Below are 19,087 nucleotides of genomic sequence, written 5' to 3'. Positions count from 1 at the left end.
ACCCCCCACCCCCCCCCCCGGTGGGATGGGCGAGAGAATCAGAAGGGTAAAAGTGAGAAAACTCGTGGGTTGAGATAAGACAATTTAATAGGGAAAGCAAAAGCTGTGCGCACAGGCACAGCAAAACAGGGAATTCATTCACTCCTTCCATGGGCAGGCAGGTGTTCAGCCATCTCCAGGAAAGCAGGGCTCCATCACACTTAACGGTTACTTGGGAAGACAAACGCCATCACTCCGAATGTCCCCTCCCTTCCTTTTTCTTCCCCAGTTTATATACTGAGCATGATGCCATATGGTATGGAATAGCCCTTTGGTCACTTTGGATCAACTATCTTGGCTGTGCCCCCTCCCAGTTTGCCATGCACCTGGCAGAGCATGGGAAGCTGAAAAGTCCTTGGCTAGTGCAAACATTACTTAGCAACAACTAAAACATCCCTGTGTTATCAACTGTTTTCAGCACAAATCCAAAACAAAGCCCCATACTAGCTACTATAAAGAAAATTAACTCTATCCCAGCCAAAACCAGCACAAAGACTGATGCAATAGCTGCTTTGTTCTGGTGGAATCTTGTATGCTGCATATCAGTGTGGAGGGCTTAGCCTTTGCTGTGATGGCTTGCAGACTGGGAAGCTGTCACTTATGCCAGCAGACCTGGCATTGATATTGAGGTTGTAGTAATAGGCTTTGGAGTCTAAGCAGGTACAAAATGTTTGGGGCATACAAAATTAGGCACTGGTGTTTGCCTCTTCACATGGTGAAGCAAAGGTTCAAGGAGGATCTCAGCGTGTCTATTGGTTGTCTGACTCTAAGACCCTTAGAAGTCTAGTGTCCTGCTTTAGGTGTCAAAATGTGATCAAGAGGTGGGTTTCTCCAAAAGATGACTTTGTGCACTCCAGTTTCTTTCTGAATCTATCTTTCTGGCTGTCAAGGGAGTTTACAGAGACTTGCTATTTAAGTACTTAAGGTTGGACTCTATGAATAACTTCATTTTCTTTTTGCAAGGACTGGCTTAATTAGACAACTAATAAATATATCCACTAGCTCTGCACTGTGAGAGACAAAATGCGGTACAACAAACTCTTCCAGGCCAAACCATTTGAGGGCTTACTGCTGCTGTAGAAGAGGGGTGCATTTGCATCAGCTGCATGTCCTTGCCATAAGAGAGAAGCACTTAGTATGATGTGCACGTACATTTTTGAAGCACCTTAATTACAGTATTGCAAAACATCTGTTACTGTATATTGAGAAACAGTCTTAATGAAATGAGTAGCTTAAGGGTTTCATTGAGGTTTTTAATATATTTGAATAGCTTTGCTCTTGTTTATACTTTTATATAACTTACTCCTTTTTATTTCTAGGCTTTAGTACTGCTAAAGGACAGCTTGTTCGTTCCATACTATATCCAAAGCCAACTGATTTTAAACTCTACAGAGATGCCTCTTTATTTCTTCTGTCTCTGGTAGTGGTGGCAGGCATTGGGTTTCTTTACACGGTTGTCAATAGCATCTTAAATGAGGTATGTTTTCATTTCTGGTCCAGAATGGCCTTAATTTTAAAAAAGGGTTGATCATGATTTCCAACACACTTCAGATGATGAGAAACAGTTAGATTTTAAGTGAAAATTTCTTTGCTTTATTTTGTATCAATGGAACAGGAAAGACAAGCTTACTGAGAATAAAATTCAGCAGAGAAGAAGAATTTGAATATATTACAGTGAACTTTGAGTTTACCTCAATTTCTACTGACCCAATTACTAGATTTTTATCTTTATTATATGTAACATTACCATCTGACTGATACCCAGTTGGAAGAAATAGGATACAGCACATGTAAAGCATGCTGCAGGCAAAAAATCCTCACCAAGCAGTTGATAACTGATAACCTGATAACTGTAAATTTTTTTTCTCTCCAAAAATTTTGCATTATTCAGTTACTGTTTTAAAGTAATATATTTGCAGGGGGAAAAGTGAGAACTTGAAGTTACAGGTTGTGGATAACTTAGGACTGGATTATCATGGTCGCTGATGGTGGGTGAAGATTGCGCTAGGTTTCTGGGCAATGCAGAACATGCTGTACTGGGGAAAGAGATGAGTGGATTTTGCTTTTGGTAACAGTGATGTAATGCTTCAGTGGGATAGTAAATCTTTCAGTAGTGAGTTCTTGTTTATTAACTCTGACCTTTATTGCAGGTTCCAGCTCGTACCATCATCATTGAGTCTCTTGACATTATCACTATCACGGTGCCTCCAGCGCTCCCTGCTGCCATGACTGCTGGCATTGTTTATGCACAAAGAAGGCTGAAGAAAATTGGCATCTTTTGCATCAGCCCACAAAGGATAAATATTTGTGGCCAGCTGAATCTTGTGTGTTTTGATAAGGTTGGGTGAATTTTGAAACTTTGTGTTGCCACCTGGAGAGGCATTGTATTATGAATGGTAATTTGTATAGACTAGCAACTACAAGAAAATTCATTCCTTTCTTGTAAGTTAGATCTTTTTTGTTCTGTTAGCTTCCAGGTATTCAGTGTTTACCACCTGTTAACTCACTTAACAACTTTTTAGGGCAGAGTAAATTATAATACAGAGCTGCTTTCTTATCTCAAGACTCCCAAGTCCTAACTTACTACTGGCACCCCAGAAATGTGAGAGTTGGCGTCTATTAAGAGTTTTATTTAGTACACAGGCTTCTGGAAAATTGAAGTGTGAGGTCAGACTTGTTTCTCATTTTCATTTATTTCAATGAAAAGCCAAACCAGCATATTTTGTTATTATTCCGTAACAGAAACATGAGTGAAAGACAGTAATGCCACTAGCCAGAATCTTTTGCTTTTAGCTAATTCTTAGATAAAAATTATTTTCCTCCTTAGATTTTTATCTAAAATTTTAAGTACCCACACTAAATTTATTATTTCCCTTGTAAATATATTCTAGTTACTGTTTTAGCTATGTAAGAAAGTAGTACTAAGGGTTTAGTACCTATTTTCTGTTGCCCCCAACCCCTGAATATAGAGATGTTGAGCTATCATCTTTGGATTTTAAGGGTCTGTTTTGTTTGTCCTGTCTCCAAGGAGGGGCATGATTGCTTTGAATGTTTTTTTAAGTTATTTAACAGAGTTGGAATTTAGTTACTAGCAAAAAGCAAAGGAGATATTGTATTTCCTGTCCTGAAGTCTTGATTTTTAAGTGAAAACAAAACAAAATGTATTGTTCAGGTGCAATTTAGTTAATTAGCTGTTAATTTTTGCTTTACCTGAGGATAACTTGTTTCTGAAGGTTTTTTCTTCTTGCCGTGCCCCTTGGTTTGTTTTGCAGACTGGCACGCTTACTGAGGATGGCTTGGATCTTTGGGGAATTCAACAGGTGGAAAATGCTCGGTAAGGATAAGCTCAGAGCTGATAGCAAATATGATACTTAGCTGTGCTTTAACAGCTTCAGCAGAATAGAATAGAAAATTCAATGTGAGCTCATATATGTTTGCATTTCTGTAATGAGCTGTAAGAATTAAACTGAAAATAGGGTTTAGGTGTAATGAAAGTTGTAACTCTCTTATGAGGCTGAGGTGGAATTTAATTTGTTAAAGTCTGAGACCTCATTAGGTTCATACTGCAGAAATGATGCAGTTCAAGTATAGCATGTTTCCTTAATCCTGTCCTCCTAAGTGATGACTTTTTGGGCTGCTAAAATGAATTAGCTTAGCTAATTGAGTTAAGTACAAAGTGATAAGAGGCCTCTGTATGAGGAATCAAGCTAGACAAGTGAACTAACATATAGTTTTTGAGGGAGACAGAAGGTGTGACTGTTTCTGAAGATTCCAGCCCAGAGGCTTAATCTGTTTTCTGTGATGTGTGAAAATACAAGTGAAGAGACTTGTGCAGTCAATTTTCTTCTGTTAATCTAAACAAACCTTTTGAATTGGCTCATAATAAATAATTACAGTGCTAAGTATATTATAACTTCATTGTTTTAGTTTCCTTTTGCCGGAAGAGAAGGCTTGCAGTGAGAGCTTGCTGAAGTCTGAGTTTGTTGCTTGCATGGCAACTTGTCATTCCCTTACAAAAATTGAAGGGGTACTTTCTGGGGATCCACTTGATTTGAAGATGTTTGAAGCAATAGGATGGGTAAGTGTCTGTCTGTTTCAAGAGAAGTAATGTTTTTAAGATCAGTAGTCTGAAATTTCCTACTCTGTTATATGCAAGATAAGCCATTATATGCTGTTTCAAGCTGTAACTGTAAAACGGTGGGCTTTTGACAATGCCTGTGTGTCAAAGGAAGTCTTAATATGAGAATGTTCTTAAAATGTGTTCTGTACAACAATTCATAGAACTGAAAGAATCCGAAGAGCTAATTTACTGCTTTCTGATGTTGTGTGTGGCAAGGTTTCAATGCATATAATAAACATGTAAAATAGCTAAGTGGATCTTAAGTTAACTGCTAAATTAAGACAATTCTCACAGGAAATCTTGTTTAGAAAGATCACTGCACCTTGGGCTGACTTCCAAGGCTGTTTTTTTTCTGCAAGTTGCATTATGAGAAAATCAAAGTTAATGTATAAATTAGTTGATTATTTTTAATACAGATTTTAGAAGAAGCAACTGAAGAGGAAACAGCCCTTCATAATCATATCACGCCAACAGTGGTTCGACCTTCGAAACAACTTTTCGCAGAATCCAAGCAAGCAACAAATCAAGAAATGGTATAAAAATTCAAAGCAATTCTTTGAGTTAAATTAATCCTTCGTGTTAAACAAATACATTTTACCGTATGCGTGGTTCTGGCTAATATAATTCAAACAGGATCAAAACTGTGTGGTTTTTGATGGCAAACATAGAGACGACAGGTTTAAACCGTTGTTGAAGGTAGTGGTTAAGCATGTGCCACTTTGAAGGTGAGCAGACTGATTGCAAGCATTATTACCCTTACAGACTGGTTAAAGTGCTGTAATGCTTTTTGAGCCTACACATTTTAATACTAGTATAATTACCAAATTATTCCTGGCTAATGAAGTGCTTAGGTGTGCTCACCCTGCAGTTTCAGTTAAAACAATCATTTGTTAATGTCACTGCATGGTACAGAATTCTTGCCACCGTTGTACCTTAGAGATGTACGTTTTAATTAAGTGCCGAGTTAAAAATAAAATGTCCTTGGCAGATTTAAAGTTTTCTTCTCTCTGCATTTTGAAGTATTTTTCAAACAGGAGGGGAAATTTAAGCACGTGACTGTATATGCAGATTATTACAGAGCAGGGTAGCGGGAGGGTATAGCAGGTTAGTTCCTCTGTATGAGTCTTATTCTAGGTGGATAGAAGCGTCTTTTTGTTCAGAACTCAGTGTACATGCACAGCAGTAATTGTTGTGCAGTAGTTGACACATGAACATTCTTGAAACGTATTAGATGATTTTTTGGGGATATACTTAATAATCACGGACTTATTCTGAAATACCATAGTACTTTAATCATTTACATAGGATAAACAGACACAGGTTGGACTGTGAAAGGTCTTGCAAATTCTAATCAAGAAATCAAGCTCTAAAGTTTTGCTATGTCTCACTTAAAGTAAAGGATACTAAACAGATGCAGTGTATTCATATTCAGCTTTCATGAAATCCATTGCAAATATAGTGCGACTTTATCTAGAGTGCTGTGTAGATTCATTTACTGATTTATGTTGAAATAGTTTGTAGCTGAAAAAATACTTAAAAATTAATATTTACAGTAAATGTATTTTTTCTTTTTTTAGGAATTGTTTGAGCTTTCGGTAAGTATGCTTTTTCAATTAAACATATACCTCTTTTTTTCGGAATGTATGTGGATGTAACCCTTTTCTTCCTTCCTGTATGATGCAGACTGGTTATGAGATTGGAATTGTGCGCCAGTTTCCATTTTCTTCAGTTTTGCAACGTATGTGTGTAATAGGGAGAGTTCTAGGGGAGAAGAGAATGGATGCTTACATGAAAGGTGCCCCTGAAGTGATTGCCAGCTTGTGTAAGCAGGAAACAGGTAAAGGAACAAACTATTTTTATTTCTTGTGTAGCTCAGCTGTGATATGAATAATTTTAATAACTCTAAACTTGACCTTTTTAAAGTTCCTGTTGACTTTGAGCGTGTCCTGGAAGAATACACTAAGCAGGGCTTCCGAGTTATTGCTCTTGCTCACAGAAAATTGGAGTCTAAGCTTACATGGCACAAAGTCCAGACTATTAATAGGTAAGAGTGACTTCACTTTTTTTAATAAGTAACAGGCTTTAAAAGCTGCATGCTTTGAATGAATTATGTAACGTTTATTTTTGTTTAAATCAATTACTACTCTTCTTTAGCTTTCTTCTGCCTTGACATCTGTAGTTCTGTGCATTCTTTATTTGTACCCTGGACGAATCATAGAAATTTAAGATAAGTAAGTTTCACATCTTTAAGCTTGAAACAAACTGTAATAATAATTCTTCATGAGGTTTAATTTATGCTAATGTGGCAGAAAACCTCATCCAATTTGTTACTTGAACACACTTGTATCATCTGTGTCTATTGAAGATAATGGCATGTAGTGGAAACCCTCCTGTGCATGTTTGATTTAGTTTCTTCATCTCCTATAGGCAGCATGTACCATTTTCTCATTGCAAAGCTCGTCAGAAAGGTTTGAAAAGTAGAAAGGGTTCTTCCTTCAAAGAGTAGTATTTCCTGTTAATTACTTTTCAGCCAGTCCTAGTTTTGTGGATAATGCTGTCTTTTCCATAGTGTTTGGAAGTGTAGCATCGCTATGAAAATGCCAACTTTGACTCTGTTCTTTTGTATCGGCTCTGTGCACAAGATGAACTTTTTGCAAAACAGTACAAAGTAGAGAAATGTGTTTTCCAATTTCAGGTGTGAAAAATCTGCAGTAGCAGTAGAATACCCAAGACCTGTAAATACACTGACTTTCATGTAAAACAAAGTTAATTAGTTGCTTTACTTAATTAGCTAATGTCTATTAATCTTGCTAGCCTTGGTAACATAATTTGGTAGCTTTGTATGTTAAGGTTCAGCTAATTTGGAAATGAGAGATCTCCATTCTAAACAAATCTTAAAATTAGCTGTGGATGCAGTTAGTTTTAGAGCATTTTTTCTAGCAATAACCTTTCTTTTTGAGAATGTAATTTGTTTTAGAAAGAATTCTCGTGGAAGAAACTAAACAACTGCGCTTGAGAGGAAACAACATTTTCTCATACTGGTTTTAAACTAAAACAAGGGAAATAAGTATAAATAAATGTTAATGATGATATCTCTTGGGTCACTTTTTATAAAGCAAACTTCACACTTTCAAGGGTTAAAAATAAACATCTCCTTTTACTTTGATAAACAGAAAATCAGGCTCTTTAACCTACATCTAATAACTGTTCTTTTCCTTGCCTCCTTTTCTACAGAGATGCTATTGAAAGCAACATGGATTTTATGGGGTTAATTATAATGCAAAACAAGCTAAAGCAAGAAACCCCTGCTGTACTTGAAGATTTGCGTAAAGCCAACATTCGCACTGTCATGGTTACAGGTTAGCATGTAAACATTCATACTCAAAAAGATAAAAATCCATCTCTTTTTGGTGGTCTTTTAATTTAGTGTATGAAGTAAAATTTTAGCGTCGATAAACTGAGATTACACTGTATGTATAGCAAGAGGAAAGTTCAGAAACTATTGTGAGAATATTCAGACATCAATCTATTTCTTTTTTGGGTGAAAGTTGCTTTGGTAAGTCAGAGATCAAAAACCAGCATGGAGGTTAATTCTGCTTTGTAGCTTCCTCTCCCTAGCTCCATGCACAAGTTACTTTATACTGAATTGAAGGGTGAAAACCTTGGAGGTTTTCCAGCTCAGACTAGGTAAAAGTCCCGGTGTAATCTTATGACTGACCCTGCTTTGAGAAGGAGGTTGGACTAGATGACCTCCTGAGGGTCCCTCCCATTTTTAATTATATTATAAGTCACTTTGTAAAGGATTTTTTTTTTTTTTGTAAGAATGACTTCTTATGTTCCCCTAAGTGGGCTAGGTATCTGTGCTCAGTGTTTTGCATGGGTATATGTGTGTGTTTTTCATAGGTATTGCAACTTTGGAATAGTGTTTAGATAAGCTAGCAATACAACTGGGTCTTGCATGATCTCTGACCATGTTTAAAAAGCGGGACTTTAAATGGCCCCATGTTTTCTGCCTGATTTTAGATTTGGTCAATAAGAGAGCTCCGTGGCTGAAAGAAGCATACAAAGTTTCTAGTGATGCTAGTGCAGGGGAGGGGTTTAATGGGCTAGACTTTGAATTTTGTCTGTAGACTTGGTTTGCCCCAAGGCTGCTACTGGTATGTTTAGGCAGTTCTCCTCCTAGTTTAAAACTGCCTTTGTTAGCTTTTCTCTGTGTAGAATATCAGTGTATGCTATTGATTCTTTTCTAACTCAAACCTTTTTACCTGCAATTGTTTAACAGGGGATAACATGTTAACTGCTATCTCTGTGGCCAGAGACTGTGGAATGATTCTACCTCAGGAAAAGGTCATTATTGCTGAAGCACTACCTCCAAAGGATGGGCAGGCTGCCAGGATCAACTGGCATTATGCAGATACCCTCGCAAAATGCACTAGTTCATCACCAGCCATAAACTCAGAGGTAATATGAGCATTATTATGCCCTTAGAGTGTAAGCAGTTAGTTTTACTGTTGAGTGAGTTTCTATCTTATTCTGTTAAGTAGCAAATCTGCTGTTAAGCATCAAATCAAAATTGATGTACTAGTTAACTTTCAGATCTTAAAATACCAAAGAGCAGTAAAACAGCTGGGGGAGCTAGTTTTTCAACTGTGATGCAACATTTGACACTTTAGTTGTACAGGAGATGGGTTTTTTCCACATTTCAATCTGTTAAGACTGCTCTAGCTGCTTGTAGTTGAAACATTAAACCACATTTTCTTATTACTAAATAAGTGTTTTCATTGTGTGAGGTTTTCTTTCAAGTAACATTCTTAGAAACCTCCTCTAGTGTGGGATCTCTAGGAATACCACTCTGAGTATTAGCTTGAAATTACAAGGTGTCTGTGTAAATACACTACAACTAGAGTGTTAAACTACTTTTGATAGGATATTCCAGTTAAATTGGTCCATGAGTCTCAAAGCCTTGAGAATCTCCAGTCCAAACACCATTTTGCAATGAATGGAAAGTCATTTGCAGTGATTTTGGAGCATTTTCAGGACCTGGTACCCAAGGTGAGCATTTTACTTGAGTATGGGCACTTTTGATGGTGAACAGACTTTGTCCTGTGACCATTAAGAAATCTTCTGTCTTCCAGCTTGTGTTAGATGGCACTGTGTTTGCTCGCATGGCGCCTGATCAGAAAACTCAGTTGGTGGAAGCTTTACAAAATGTCGAGTAAGTATTTGCTTAAGCATAGAAAGTGGGAGGGTTGACAGTGTTCGGTGTGATAAGAGAAAAAATTATGTATGTTTCTAGCTGTGTTGCCAAATGAAAAAGGCTGGGCTAATATAATTTCCTTGAGTTGGTAAATCAGCCTATTAGCTGAGCAGGAATGAGAGTAGTACCATCTGCTGGCTAGTTGTGAAAGTTTCAGACTTTTCATGAAGTTATAAATAAGGAATAATTATGGCTAACATTTTATAAATCTGGTTGCTTGGCTTAATAAACAAATCCATCGAATGTCTTCTGTGGATTAAAGTAGTATTATCGGGATGACTTCTGTTCACATATGGTCAGTACACTGTCTGTTGGTGTCAGGCCTTGCAGCTATGCAAAGTACTAGAAAAGTCTCTTTGCCTAGAGCGAAGATGCTTTAGACCACCTTGGAATGATAGAGGGCTGATAACCATACTGGTTTGATGGACCTGACTAAGTCATGTTACTTTTCTGTCTACTTCCTTATACGTATAACGGGAACAGTAATCGCTTTCAGCATTAGCGATCACTCAATTATTATGCAAACGCTGAATAAGTCAAATAATATAGACGTATTTAATGAAATAAGCTAAATGGACTATGATTAGGAAACGGTCCAGAATGCTGACATCTGTTTGTTTTTTATAGTTACTATGTGGGCATGTGTGGAGATGGAGCAAATGACTGTGGCGTAAGTATATTTTTATTTTCCGTACAGAACTGTTCAGTTAAATTTTACTGCTGCAAGCAAGTTTTAAAATGTTCTCTATTTCAATCTTAACTGGCAGGCACTAAAAAGGGCACATGGTGGTATATCTTTGTCTGAACTTGAGGCTTCTGTGGCATCACCATTCACTTCCAAGACACCTAGTATTTCCTGTGTGCCAAAGCTGATCAGGTAATGCCACTTACTGTGAACTTAAACATGTCTGTGTAACTCTTTTTGCATAGGCTATGATAGTATATGTTTGATGCTGTAGGAAGCCAGTTTGAATTAAAGAACAAGCCATACATTTTTAGTAATTCTGTTTCTTACTGAAGGTACTCCGAGCAAAGTCTTGCTGTAGCATGATTTGGTATTTTGTTATAAACCCTTTTGTCCATGTAAAGTTAATTTTTTTAGAGTGTGAGTGAGCTTCTACACATTAGTATTTAATTTGATGCCTTAGTGACTATGCGAGTTTCCATTAAGGCTGTGTGTAATTGCAAGCAGGAAAATTCTTCAGATAACTGCTCAGCACCATACAAAGTAGAAAACAAATTTTCTAAATAGGGTTTGACCAATTTTTGATGCTAGAATTGGAAGTTAGGTGGTAATTTTGGATAAAGGTCAGCTGGAGAAGAATTTAGTTAAGTCTGTGCGGAACTAATGAAGTAATGCGTAATCAGAAACATTTCTGAAGTCAGCAACTCTGTGGCTGACTGGATGTTCATTCAATCCGTGTAGTAAACTAGTGCTTCATAGGTGCTTTTGTAAGCAGACCTTCATTTTAAAACCTCTGTTGGAAAACCACATACAGTCCAAAGAACACCCAAGTAAGGTGGTGGCTCAGTTCAGAAGGCGTGCTCACAACTTTGATGTACTTGAAAGCGTACCATTCTGACCCCTTTTTCTCCATATGCCTTCAGCCTAATGTCCCTCAAAGGATTTGCTGATACGTTTAATTGCAGCTAACATTTTGCTAAGCAGAGTTTTAACTGCTTGCACAGAAAACTTTCTAGTTACACGATTGCATTTGTTTTGACAGGGAAGGCCGTGCTGCTTTAATAACTTCCTTCTGTGTATTTAAGTTCATGGCATTATACAGCATTATCCAGTACATCAGTGTTGCTCTGCTATATTCTGTAAGTATTTAATTGTGCTTAAGCAGTGTCAACGTAATTCAGAGATCTGAAAATTGAAAGATATTTAATATAAATTGTTGCAAGTCTCTGAGTACACAACGCCCACATTCGAAAAACTGTCTTTGGACTAAAAGAAGTATTGTTAGTATTTTTTGCCTTTTTTTGTATTAACTGTATGAAAAACGTGGTAGTATCTATTTTAAAAAGGCAATAACTAATGCCTGTGAATAGAAAGTCCCTACAGTGGGAAGTCCAAATAAGCATATAAAGAGAACAAAAATACAATTTTCCATTGTTTAAAAACTGTCAGCATTTTAAAATAGCCTAAATTTATTTAAGGGCAATGCATTCCTTTTATGTAAGGCTTGGAAGAGAGCAGCTGCAAGTATTGAATTGAGGGGGGGAACCAAAGTGGAGTATTTCCTGTTAATATGGTTGAATTCACAATATGGCATGTGGTACAAATCCTGTATTTTAATTTGTATTCTGAGTAAGTTAAACATGCAAAGTATTAAAGGACCTTTGAGGTGGAAATTTTGACAACCATATGACTACATAGTAAGGTTATGGTGTTCAGAGAACTGTGGGCCTGAGCTATTATTTCATTGGTTTGTAAGATTCAGTAATATGTTTGAGTACAAACAAATCTCAATTACAAATAGCTTATGCATCTTGAAACTAAAATTGTTTCATACCTTGATACTTCAGGAATTGATCTGTGACTTGTAGAGTACTCAAGACTCCTGCAGATAAAGGAAGCAGGTTTGATAAAAGAAGCAGGTTTGATAAAAGACTATCTTGTTTATAGAGTGAAATTTAAAGAATGAATGCCATAGGAGTGTCACTGTAAGATGTTTCTTGGTGTGAAGAAATTACCAATGTTTCATTTGTGATTTCTGTCTAGATCCTGAGCAATTTGGGAGATTTCCAGTTTCTCTTCATTGATTTGGCAATCATTTTGGTGGTGGTCTTCACTAGTAAGTCTTGTGCTGAATTACCCCTGCTGGCTTCTATAAAACACTTTTTGCTTGGTCAAATTTTCTTGAATATGTAGTATTTTGGAGTAAGCACTGTGACATACAGTTAAGGCGTTACAACTACTACAGTATATGCATTTAAAAAAACAAACCACTGCATACTGGGTTAGATTGATCTGAAGTTTGTGAAATGTCCTCATACAAAAAGCAGGTTGTGGGCATGATGTTAGGAAAGTAGTTCTTCACAGTACAGGAAGTCATAAATCTCTACTGACATGAGGAAACTGTTTGGAATCAAAACAGGAGTTGTTCCAACATCATCTTTCTCAAATGTTTTGATTTCTTGCATTTTTAGTTGAACTTCTGTCCGCAAAATGTTATACTCGAAAACTATTATCTAGTGAAATCTTTGATTCCACATACGAACCTAGCACTCAGTTTACTGGCTAAAGGTAGAATTCCATTTTCAAGTTTAATAAAAGCTGCTGTTTTGAAGCAATGGCAGAACAAAACTGAGGAGAGGAGCTGTAAGTCCTTGTGCCAGACACAAGGACTTGTGCCAAAGGGAATTTGGCCAGACACTACCAATTCCTTAAGTCTCATGGCTTCTATTATTGTCCCCTGCTATCCTGTGCTGCTGGGGGGTAACCAGCCTATAGAAGGCACTGTGGCATTATTCTAGTGCGGTATAATCTTTTGAAAGTGGTTTCACACTTGCAGTTCTGGACTAATTTTTAAAGTGATGTCATGAACAAGTCATTCTAATTCCACAGAATGTGAACAGGATAACTCTTGAAAACCATAATGATGTAATGTGTAATTTATTTTTCTTTCTCTTTGCAGTGAGTCTGAACCGTTCTTGGAAGGAGCTTGTTGCGCAAAGGCCTCCATCAGGTCTTATCTCAGGTCCACTTCTGTGTTCCGTTTTGTCTCAGATCATCATCTGCCTTGCTTTCCAAACCTTTGGGTTTTTTTGGGTCAAACAGCAGTCCTGGTATGAGCCTTGGACAACGGAATCTGAGTAAGTGTTTCAGTGGCTCCATACAGGATACAGTAATGATTGGAAAGCTATAGGCAATAATGGCTCTCTTCTTTATTGACCCCCTTTGGGGACTTTGTAAATAAAGCTTCTGTATGGCAGCTTGGTAGTCTGCTGAATTTTTTGTGAAAAGCATACTAATACATAGGAGTTACCAAATGGCTGAAATGCAAAATTGGGTCAGAGCCAGACTGTGGGGTCTCGAGACTCCTCAGCTTTGGGATAGTTGAGATTTGAAATTTGAAGTTAATGGTTCAGACCTATTTTATAAAGTTTTGTTTTCCTGTTAGAGCTGCACTAAATCAAATTCATATTTCTGAAAATGAAGAGGTGTTTTCATCTTTTTTTGATTTGCAGTATTTTCTTACCTGACTTCAAAGTGTACCTACAGTGATAGTTTCTAAACAGTTCATGTAGTGAACTTACAAGCTGGAAGCATAAAAGAACTCGAAGCTCAGAATTCACAAAAATTGCTACGTCCCTGATGCAGTTTTGAGTTCTTTCTTACTATTTGTAATAGGTTTTCAAGGATAAGCTTTTTTTTAACTACTGTAGCAATTTATTCTGTCATTGCTTTTGTTAATAAGTAGGCCTTGTTTGCATCTTCTCCTTAATTCAGTGTTAAATTTTTTTTTTATGTTGTAGTGCATGTAATGTATTGGATGCCACAAACACCAGCTCTGCACACGATGGGAATGAGACTCTTCATGATGAACATTACATTAAAAATTATGAAAACACAACTTTGTTTTTTATATCCAGCTTTCAGTACCTCATAGTGGCAATTGTCTTTTCTAAAGGAAAGCCATTTAGACAACCGTGCTACAAAAATTGTAAGTTCTTTATTACTATATACAGTTCAAGTAAAACTCCAAGTGACTCTGCACTTACTCAGCCATGGCTTGCTTACAATTCTGTTGTGCCGCTTCAGCAGTAACAGTGTTGCTAGGAGAACATAGTACAATTATCCTCTGATAATGAGAGATAGAAATAGGGAAGTATTAAACTGTATGGATAAATTTGTGTTAATAGTTGCTTTGTTTGTAGAGGTATACGTGTATATATATTCCAGCTCCACAAGTGAGCCAGTGAGAAATTGAGTCTGGCCTTCTGTCTCTTTATGGGTATCAGCACAACTTGTATTGCCAAAATCCACCTGGAAGGGGTTTAGAGGGAGAAAAGAGGTTATTTACAGGGAGTAATGAACCCATGATACATGGAAAAACTGTCTAAAACTCTGATTGTGACATGGTCCAGTTAAAATATTTTTTTTCTTCTTTTACAGTTTGGTTTGTTATATCTGTGATAGTTCTTTATGTCTTTATATTCTTCATCATGTTGCATCCTGTTGAATCTATTGACACACTTCTTGAGGTAAGATTCAGCAGATATGCAGGCATCTGTACTTCCTCGGATAACTGGTTGGCTGCCTTTGGGGCAAGCTTGACCCCTTTAGAGCTTTAACTTTGCGCTTCTGGGGGTGAAGGGAGAATTTATAACTCTGGGCCTGTTTTGAATGTGTGTTTACTTCATGTGTGTGTTGCTAACCTCTGGCAACTTTTTCTCACAGCTCGTGTGTGTGCCGTATGAGTGGCGCGTAAGAATTCTCATCATTGTTATTCTCAATGTAATGGTGTCCGTGCTGACGGAGGTAAGAAATTCAAATGGAAAAAATGCTTGTCTGTTAAGTGTTTTGTTTTGGTGTTTGTTTGGTGGGTTTTTTGTTTGGTTTTTTTTGTTTGTTTTTGTTTTTTTCCAGGGTACATGTTTGTCTTCTGTTTAGAAGGTCTCTCTTCATACCATGCCAATGTTAAGTGGACACTGTTTTCTTATTAAGTTTGTATTCCTAAAGATGTCCTTGTAGGCTAGATTTAAGGTGTCAAGGTTTTCTGTGTTAAAAGCATAATTTTAAAACCTTTTTTATTAATTAAAAAAAAGGAGAAAAAAGTTGAAAGATTTGTATTTCAACTGTTTCATAGGACAATACACTCCATATTTATTTGCTGTGTTAATTCAGTTCAGAATAACATAACGTAGTAAAGAACTATATAAAATCCTTAGGGAAGCCCATCTTCAGTCAGTTGGATCGTACACATAGCTTATTGTTCAGAATAATGCAGGTTTATATAACTTGTTCAGCTAATCTGATCCAAGTCCAGAAGTAGAGATGTTCATGTAGATCTGCTTTTTTCAGTCTTGAGCTTGTCCAAAGTCGGTCACTCTGGATAGTGACTTCTTCTGCTGTAATGCCAGAGTTAATATCGGCAGAAACATGCCCTACCTTTCATCCAGGTACCCCTATGGTGTTTCCAAGAATCGGAGTTTGGCAGATACATCTTTCAGAAGGAGTCTGGATTCAAAGCCAGTCATTTATTCCTGTGGTTAGTTCTTCTCCCTGTTAAATTGATGCCTTATTTTCAGCTAAATACATTTGGGTTTTGGTTGCAGCCATTAGTCACTCTTTTTTTTTTTTTTCCTGCAAGATGAAAAAGCCTTTCAACATTATCTAGCGCTTGCACGCTACAATTATATGTTTTTACTGTATAATATTTTCTGCAGCTTCTAGTCAGTATTTCCATTACTATGTGAGGGATTGCTATCAAGGTAACCAGCATAATGTTTGCTTGGATCATACCATTTTGGCCTTTGAAGATGACTACAGCATTAATATTCTTTCCAATTGACTATTTTTTTCCCTTTTGTTTGCAACTTAGTAGAAATAAAGTCAACCAAAGTTTTTTGGATACTTTATTCAAAATTATCAAGGCTTTGTGTTCAAAATGTTGTTCCAAATAGAATTTGCAATATATACTATTATGTTGTTCCCTGTTGGAACATGTTTTTCAGTGTTTTCACATGATGGGCGATAACTTGTCTTTTCCAAAACACGGCAGTAGATACTACATTTTTTGGCCTTTGCCTTGTTGTTAACAAGTTTATCCTCTCCTAAAGATCCTGTGCCTTTCTTACATTGTCCTATATTTACTCTAATGCTGCTTGTGATGGAGTTTTCCTTTACGGCCTTTAATTCTTTCATTTTTTTTGTACCACTAAACTCTTAATAGTTTTTTTGCCTCCTTTTTTATTTGTTAAAAGTTAAATTTTATGTATATCGCTGTCTTTGCTACTGAAACAAAATAGTTATTCTGAAGCTGCAGAATTGTGGCGCTTTTGTCTTCTGATAAGTTTAAAGAAACCTCCTAGATAGAAATATTTTTTTCCTTTTTACTTTTTCTAGTCAGTTTTGATGTTTTTATTACAATCTCTGGGAAATCAGCTTTTTTGAAGCACTAAGATTATTCCTTGGAATTGAGCTTTGTTGATACATGGAGTGTAAATAGGTGGTGGTTACAATTTTCAGTCCAGTGATAAACTTCACTGAGAGAAATAAATTAAACTTAGCTTCTGCTGAAAAATTACTTTGTTCTGCAGGTGATCTTTCTAACTTTTATACAACCTGGTGATGTTTCTGCTCTGGAATCGTAAGAGCTCTAGTAGAAAGTCTGTACAGTGTGTCCACATATCAGCACGTGGCTCTCAAGGACAAGTGGTTCTTTGGTTTAAACATTCATAGGGTTCCACTCCTGGGCCTTGTTGGTTGCCACATAAATTTGTAAACTTCTGAGTTTCTAGTAAGCATAACCTAAGCCATATAATTACTGTAGAGTGTTTGCTTTTACCCAGTATTTCAAACCCCACCCCACTCTTTTTCCTATGCAGGTGTGACTTAGCATCTTTCAACACTTTAGTCACTTAACTGTCGTTACCAAAACTAGTAGGATCATTTGTCACATTCCTTTAACCAGACTTTCCTGTCTTACCTTGTTGCCCATACTTCAGTAGTGGAATAGAAGTAACTATAGAATTTAGTTTTCTTGACGTTAATTGTTCGGGATGTTCTACATGGACTTAAAACCTGTTTCTTCCAATTTCACTGTTAGTTGAATGCTTTGTTTAGACAGAGAGATAAGTTGTCTTACTGTACAGCAGGTGTCCAACAGAAGCATTGTCTAGTGATCCTCAAATCCCAAACCTTGTTTTACGATGCACACTTCATCTTCCACAACTTCAACCTGCTTTTGTCCTACCTTTTGAACTGTATTTGTCCAACTCTAGCAGTATTACTCTAGGGTCCCTGAAGCTTTTTCATGGGGTGCCAAATCATTGAGTCCGATGTGTTGTGTAGAAATTGCAGGCTATTTCATTCCTTCACTTCCAGTATAGCTCATTGCCCTCTGTCCTCGTGTGCCTGGCTGGATTTTCTGCTCACTACACTTTTCACTACAGAGTTACTGGGTACCACAGGTCATATGCTGAGTATCTAGGAAAAGCTGCTGGTGGCATCTCCTTACTTCTTTTAACAATGTACTCTGTAGGTATATCACCTATAGTTTGTTCTGCTGAGACTAAGACCTCCATAATTGCCTCTTTAAGTGGCTCATAATGATGAGATACCCGAGGGATTTGATCTATATTCTTTTGTCACACTCGCCAGTTTGACACTTTTGTGTCACACTACAGTCATATGTAGTTTCTTAATTGTTTCCACAACAGGAATGATTTCTGACTGTGGTTGTCCCAAACATGTTTTCTGAAATGCTGTGTAAAGCTTTTGGCCCTTCCATGTGGGTGCCAGACTAGGTTCACAAAGCACACATATTCTTTCTACCAGATGATAGAAAATACTGCCGTACAAAGGCAGGTCCTAGCGGTTGTTCCTCCTTACCCTGATGCCTGATACAGACATACTTAAACCAGACTGGCTTCAGAAATGAACATCTAACAAGCTGAAGATTTGTTGGCAAATGCTTTATAAAAGCACTATAAAATTCTGGTGTATTATAGAATCGTAAGCATTATAAAATCAAAGTCTGGCTAATCAGCTCCCCTTTCTCAATGGCAGAGGTTATTCAGATCTTAGAAACTGAATCTATCCAAAGATTGGAGTTGTAGGCTCAAGGCCATGGAAGATACAGGTTCACACCTGTGTTGCCGGACTTGTTCAAGGCTCTCGAGTCCGCCCACGCAGCCATATGAGAATAACCAGATGTACTGAACATACTGTTCAACTTCTGCCTGCTCTTCCAAAATCTGGAACAGCTCCTACAGAATTCCTTCAGATTTCCTGCTGGTGGCTCAGCTTTGCCACTCCACTGAAGCTTTTCTGGGAATGTCACTGGTTTAAAACAAACTACAAACAAAGTGCAGCTACAACATGAAGTGCACTACAATGTTAAAGATAGTTTGAGGGGAAACTGCTTTAAGCACTCGCACCCGTGGTGCTTCACAGGTTTTAGAGTATTGAAACACATTAAGAATGTGTGTTTATGATTTTTACCTGTATCAATGGATGCAGTTTTGGTCATTGTTGCTATTGATTTAAAGTACATGTTCATATTCTTAAATCTCATGTGAGCACTTTTAAGAATGAAAACGTTTATTACTAAAGTACTGACAAGTAATGTAAACTCTCCATTTTGCCTCGCACTGAATTAGCAATGCCTAACATGCTGTTTCAGGTTTTATTTGTAATGTGCACACTAACAACAAATAATCATTAGTTTCTTTAACTCCTCCCGCTTGCTGCAATGTCTCACAGAATGTCCTCCTTGATATGATCCTTTGGAAGGTTGTGTTCAATCGAGACAAACAAGGAGAATATCGCCTCACCATACCCCAGCCACCTCAGGTTGGAGACTAGTATTTTGCTGTCATCATTTGAGTGCATGCAGATTAATTCAGTTTTGTCTTTTCTGTGATCTGTAAGTGTCTGTTGCCTTATCTTAGGCTTAAGACTGTTTAAATTAGATTTCTGTAACTTGACTATTAAA

The 19,087-nt window shown here is 37.2% G+C and overlaps 2 protein-coding genes across 7 annotated transcripts in view; both read left to right on the top strand.

Annotated features, from left to right (window-relative positions):
- LSG1 (large 60S subunit nuclear export GTPase 1) overlaps positions 1 to 19,087 on the top strand; it is a 352,612-nt gene that overhangs the window by 76,834 nt on the left and 256,691 nt on the right. The gene's annotated exons all lie outside the window — the stretch shown is intronic.
- ATP13A3 (ATPase 13A3) overlaps positions 1 to 19,087 on the top strand; it is a 65,053-nt gene that overhangs the window by 40,117 nt on the left and 5,849 nt on the right. For 4 of the 6 annotated variants that reach the window (XM_075507166.1, XM_075507161.1, XM_075507162.1 and 1 more), the window contains 21 exons: positions 1,359 to 1,516; positions 2,190 to 2,378; positions 3,312 to 3,373; positions 3,967 to 4,117; positions 4,576 to 4,692; positions 5,737 to 5,754; positions 5,843 to 5,996; positions 6,083 to 6,203; positions 7,394 to 7,518; positions 8,442 to 8,620; positions 9,086 to 9,211; positions 9,295 to 9,374; positions 10,044 to 10,086; positions 10,184 to 10,293; positions 11,144 to 11,240; positions 12,145 to 12,217; positions 13,061 to 13,238; positions 13,902 to 14,089; positions 14,542 to 14,630; positions 14,827 to 14,907; positions 18,856 to 18,945. In XM_075507166.1, the coding sequence (XP_075363281.1) occupies positions 1,359 to 1,516; positions 2,190 to 2,378; positions 3,312 to 3,373; positions 3,967 to 4,117; positions 4,576 to 4,692; positions 5,737 to 5,754; positions 5,843 to 5,996; positions 6,083 to 6,203; positions 7,394 to 7,518; positions 8,442 to 8,620; positions 9,086 to 9,211; positions 9,295 to 9,374; positions 10,044 to 10,086; positions 10,184 to 10,293; positions 11,144 to 11,240; positions 12,145 to 12,217; positions 13,061 to 13,238; positions 13,902 to 14,089; positions 14,542 to 14,630; positions 14,827 to 14,907; positions 18,856 to 18,945 (2,429 nt within the window). The remainder of the gene's footprint in view (positions 1 to 1,358; positions 1,517 to 2,189; positions 2,379 to 3,311; positions 3,374 to 3,966; positions 4,118 to 4,575; positions 4,693 to 5,736; positions 5,755 to 5,842; positions 5,997 to 6,082; positions 6,204 to 7,393; positions 7,519 to 8,441; positions 8,621 to 9,085; positions 9,212 to 9,294; positions 9,375 to 10,043; positions 10,087 to 10,183; positions 10,294 to 11,143; positions 11,241 to 12,144; positions 12,218 to 13,060; positions 13,239 to 13,901; positions 14,090 to 14,541; positions 14,631 to 14,826; positions 14,908 to 18,855; positions 18,946 to 19,087) is intronic. The other 2 variants (XM_075507164.1, XM_075507165.1) reach the window with 2 other exon arrangements.

This window comes from Mycteria americana, chromosome 7 (assembly GCF_035582795.1).
Source record: "Mycteria americana isolate JAX WOST 10 ecotype Jacksonville Zoo and Gardens chromosome 7, USCA_MyAme_1.0, whole genome shotgun sequence".
NCBI lineage: Eukaryota > Metazoa > Chordata > Aves > Ciconiiformes > Ciconiidae > Mycteria > Mycteria americana.
Note: the sequence above shows the minus strand (reverse complement) of the source record. Positions and strands in the feature narration are given on the sequence as shown.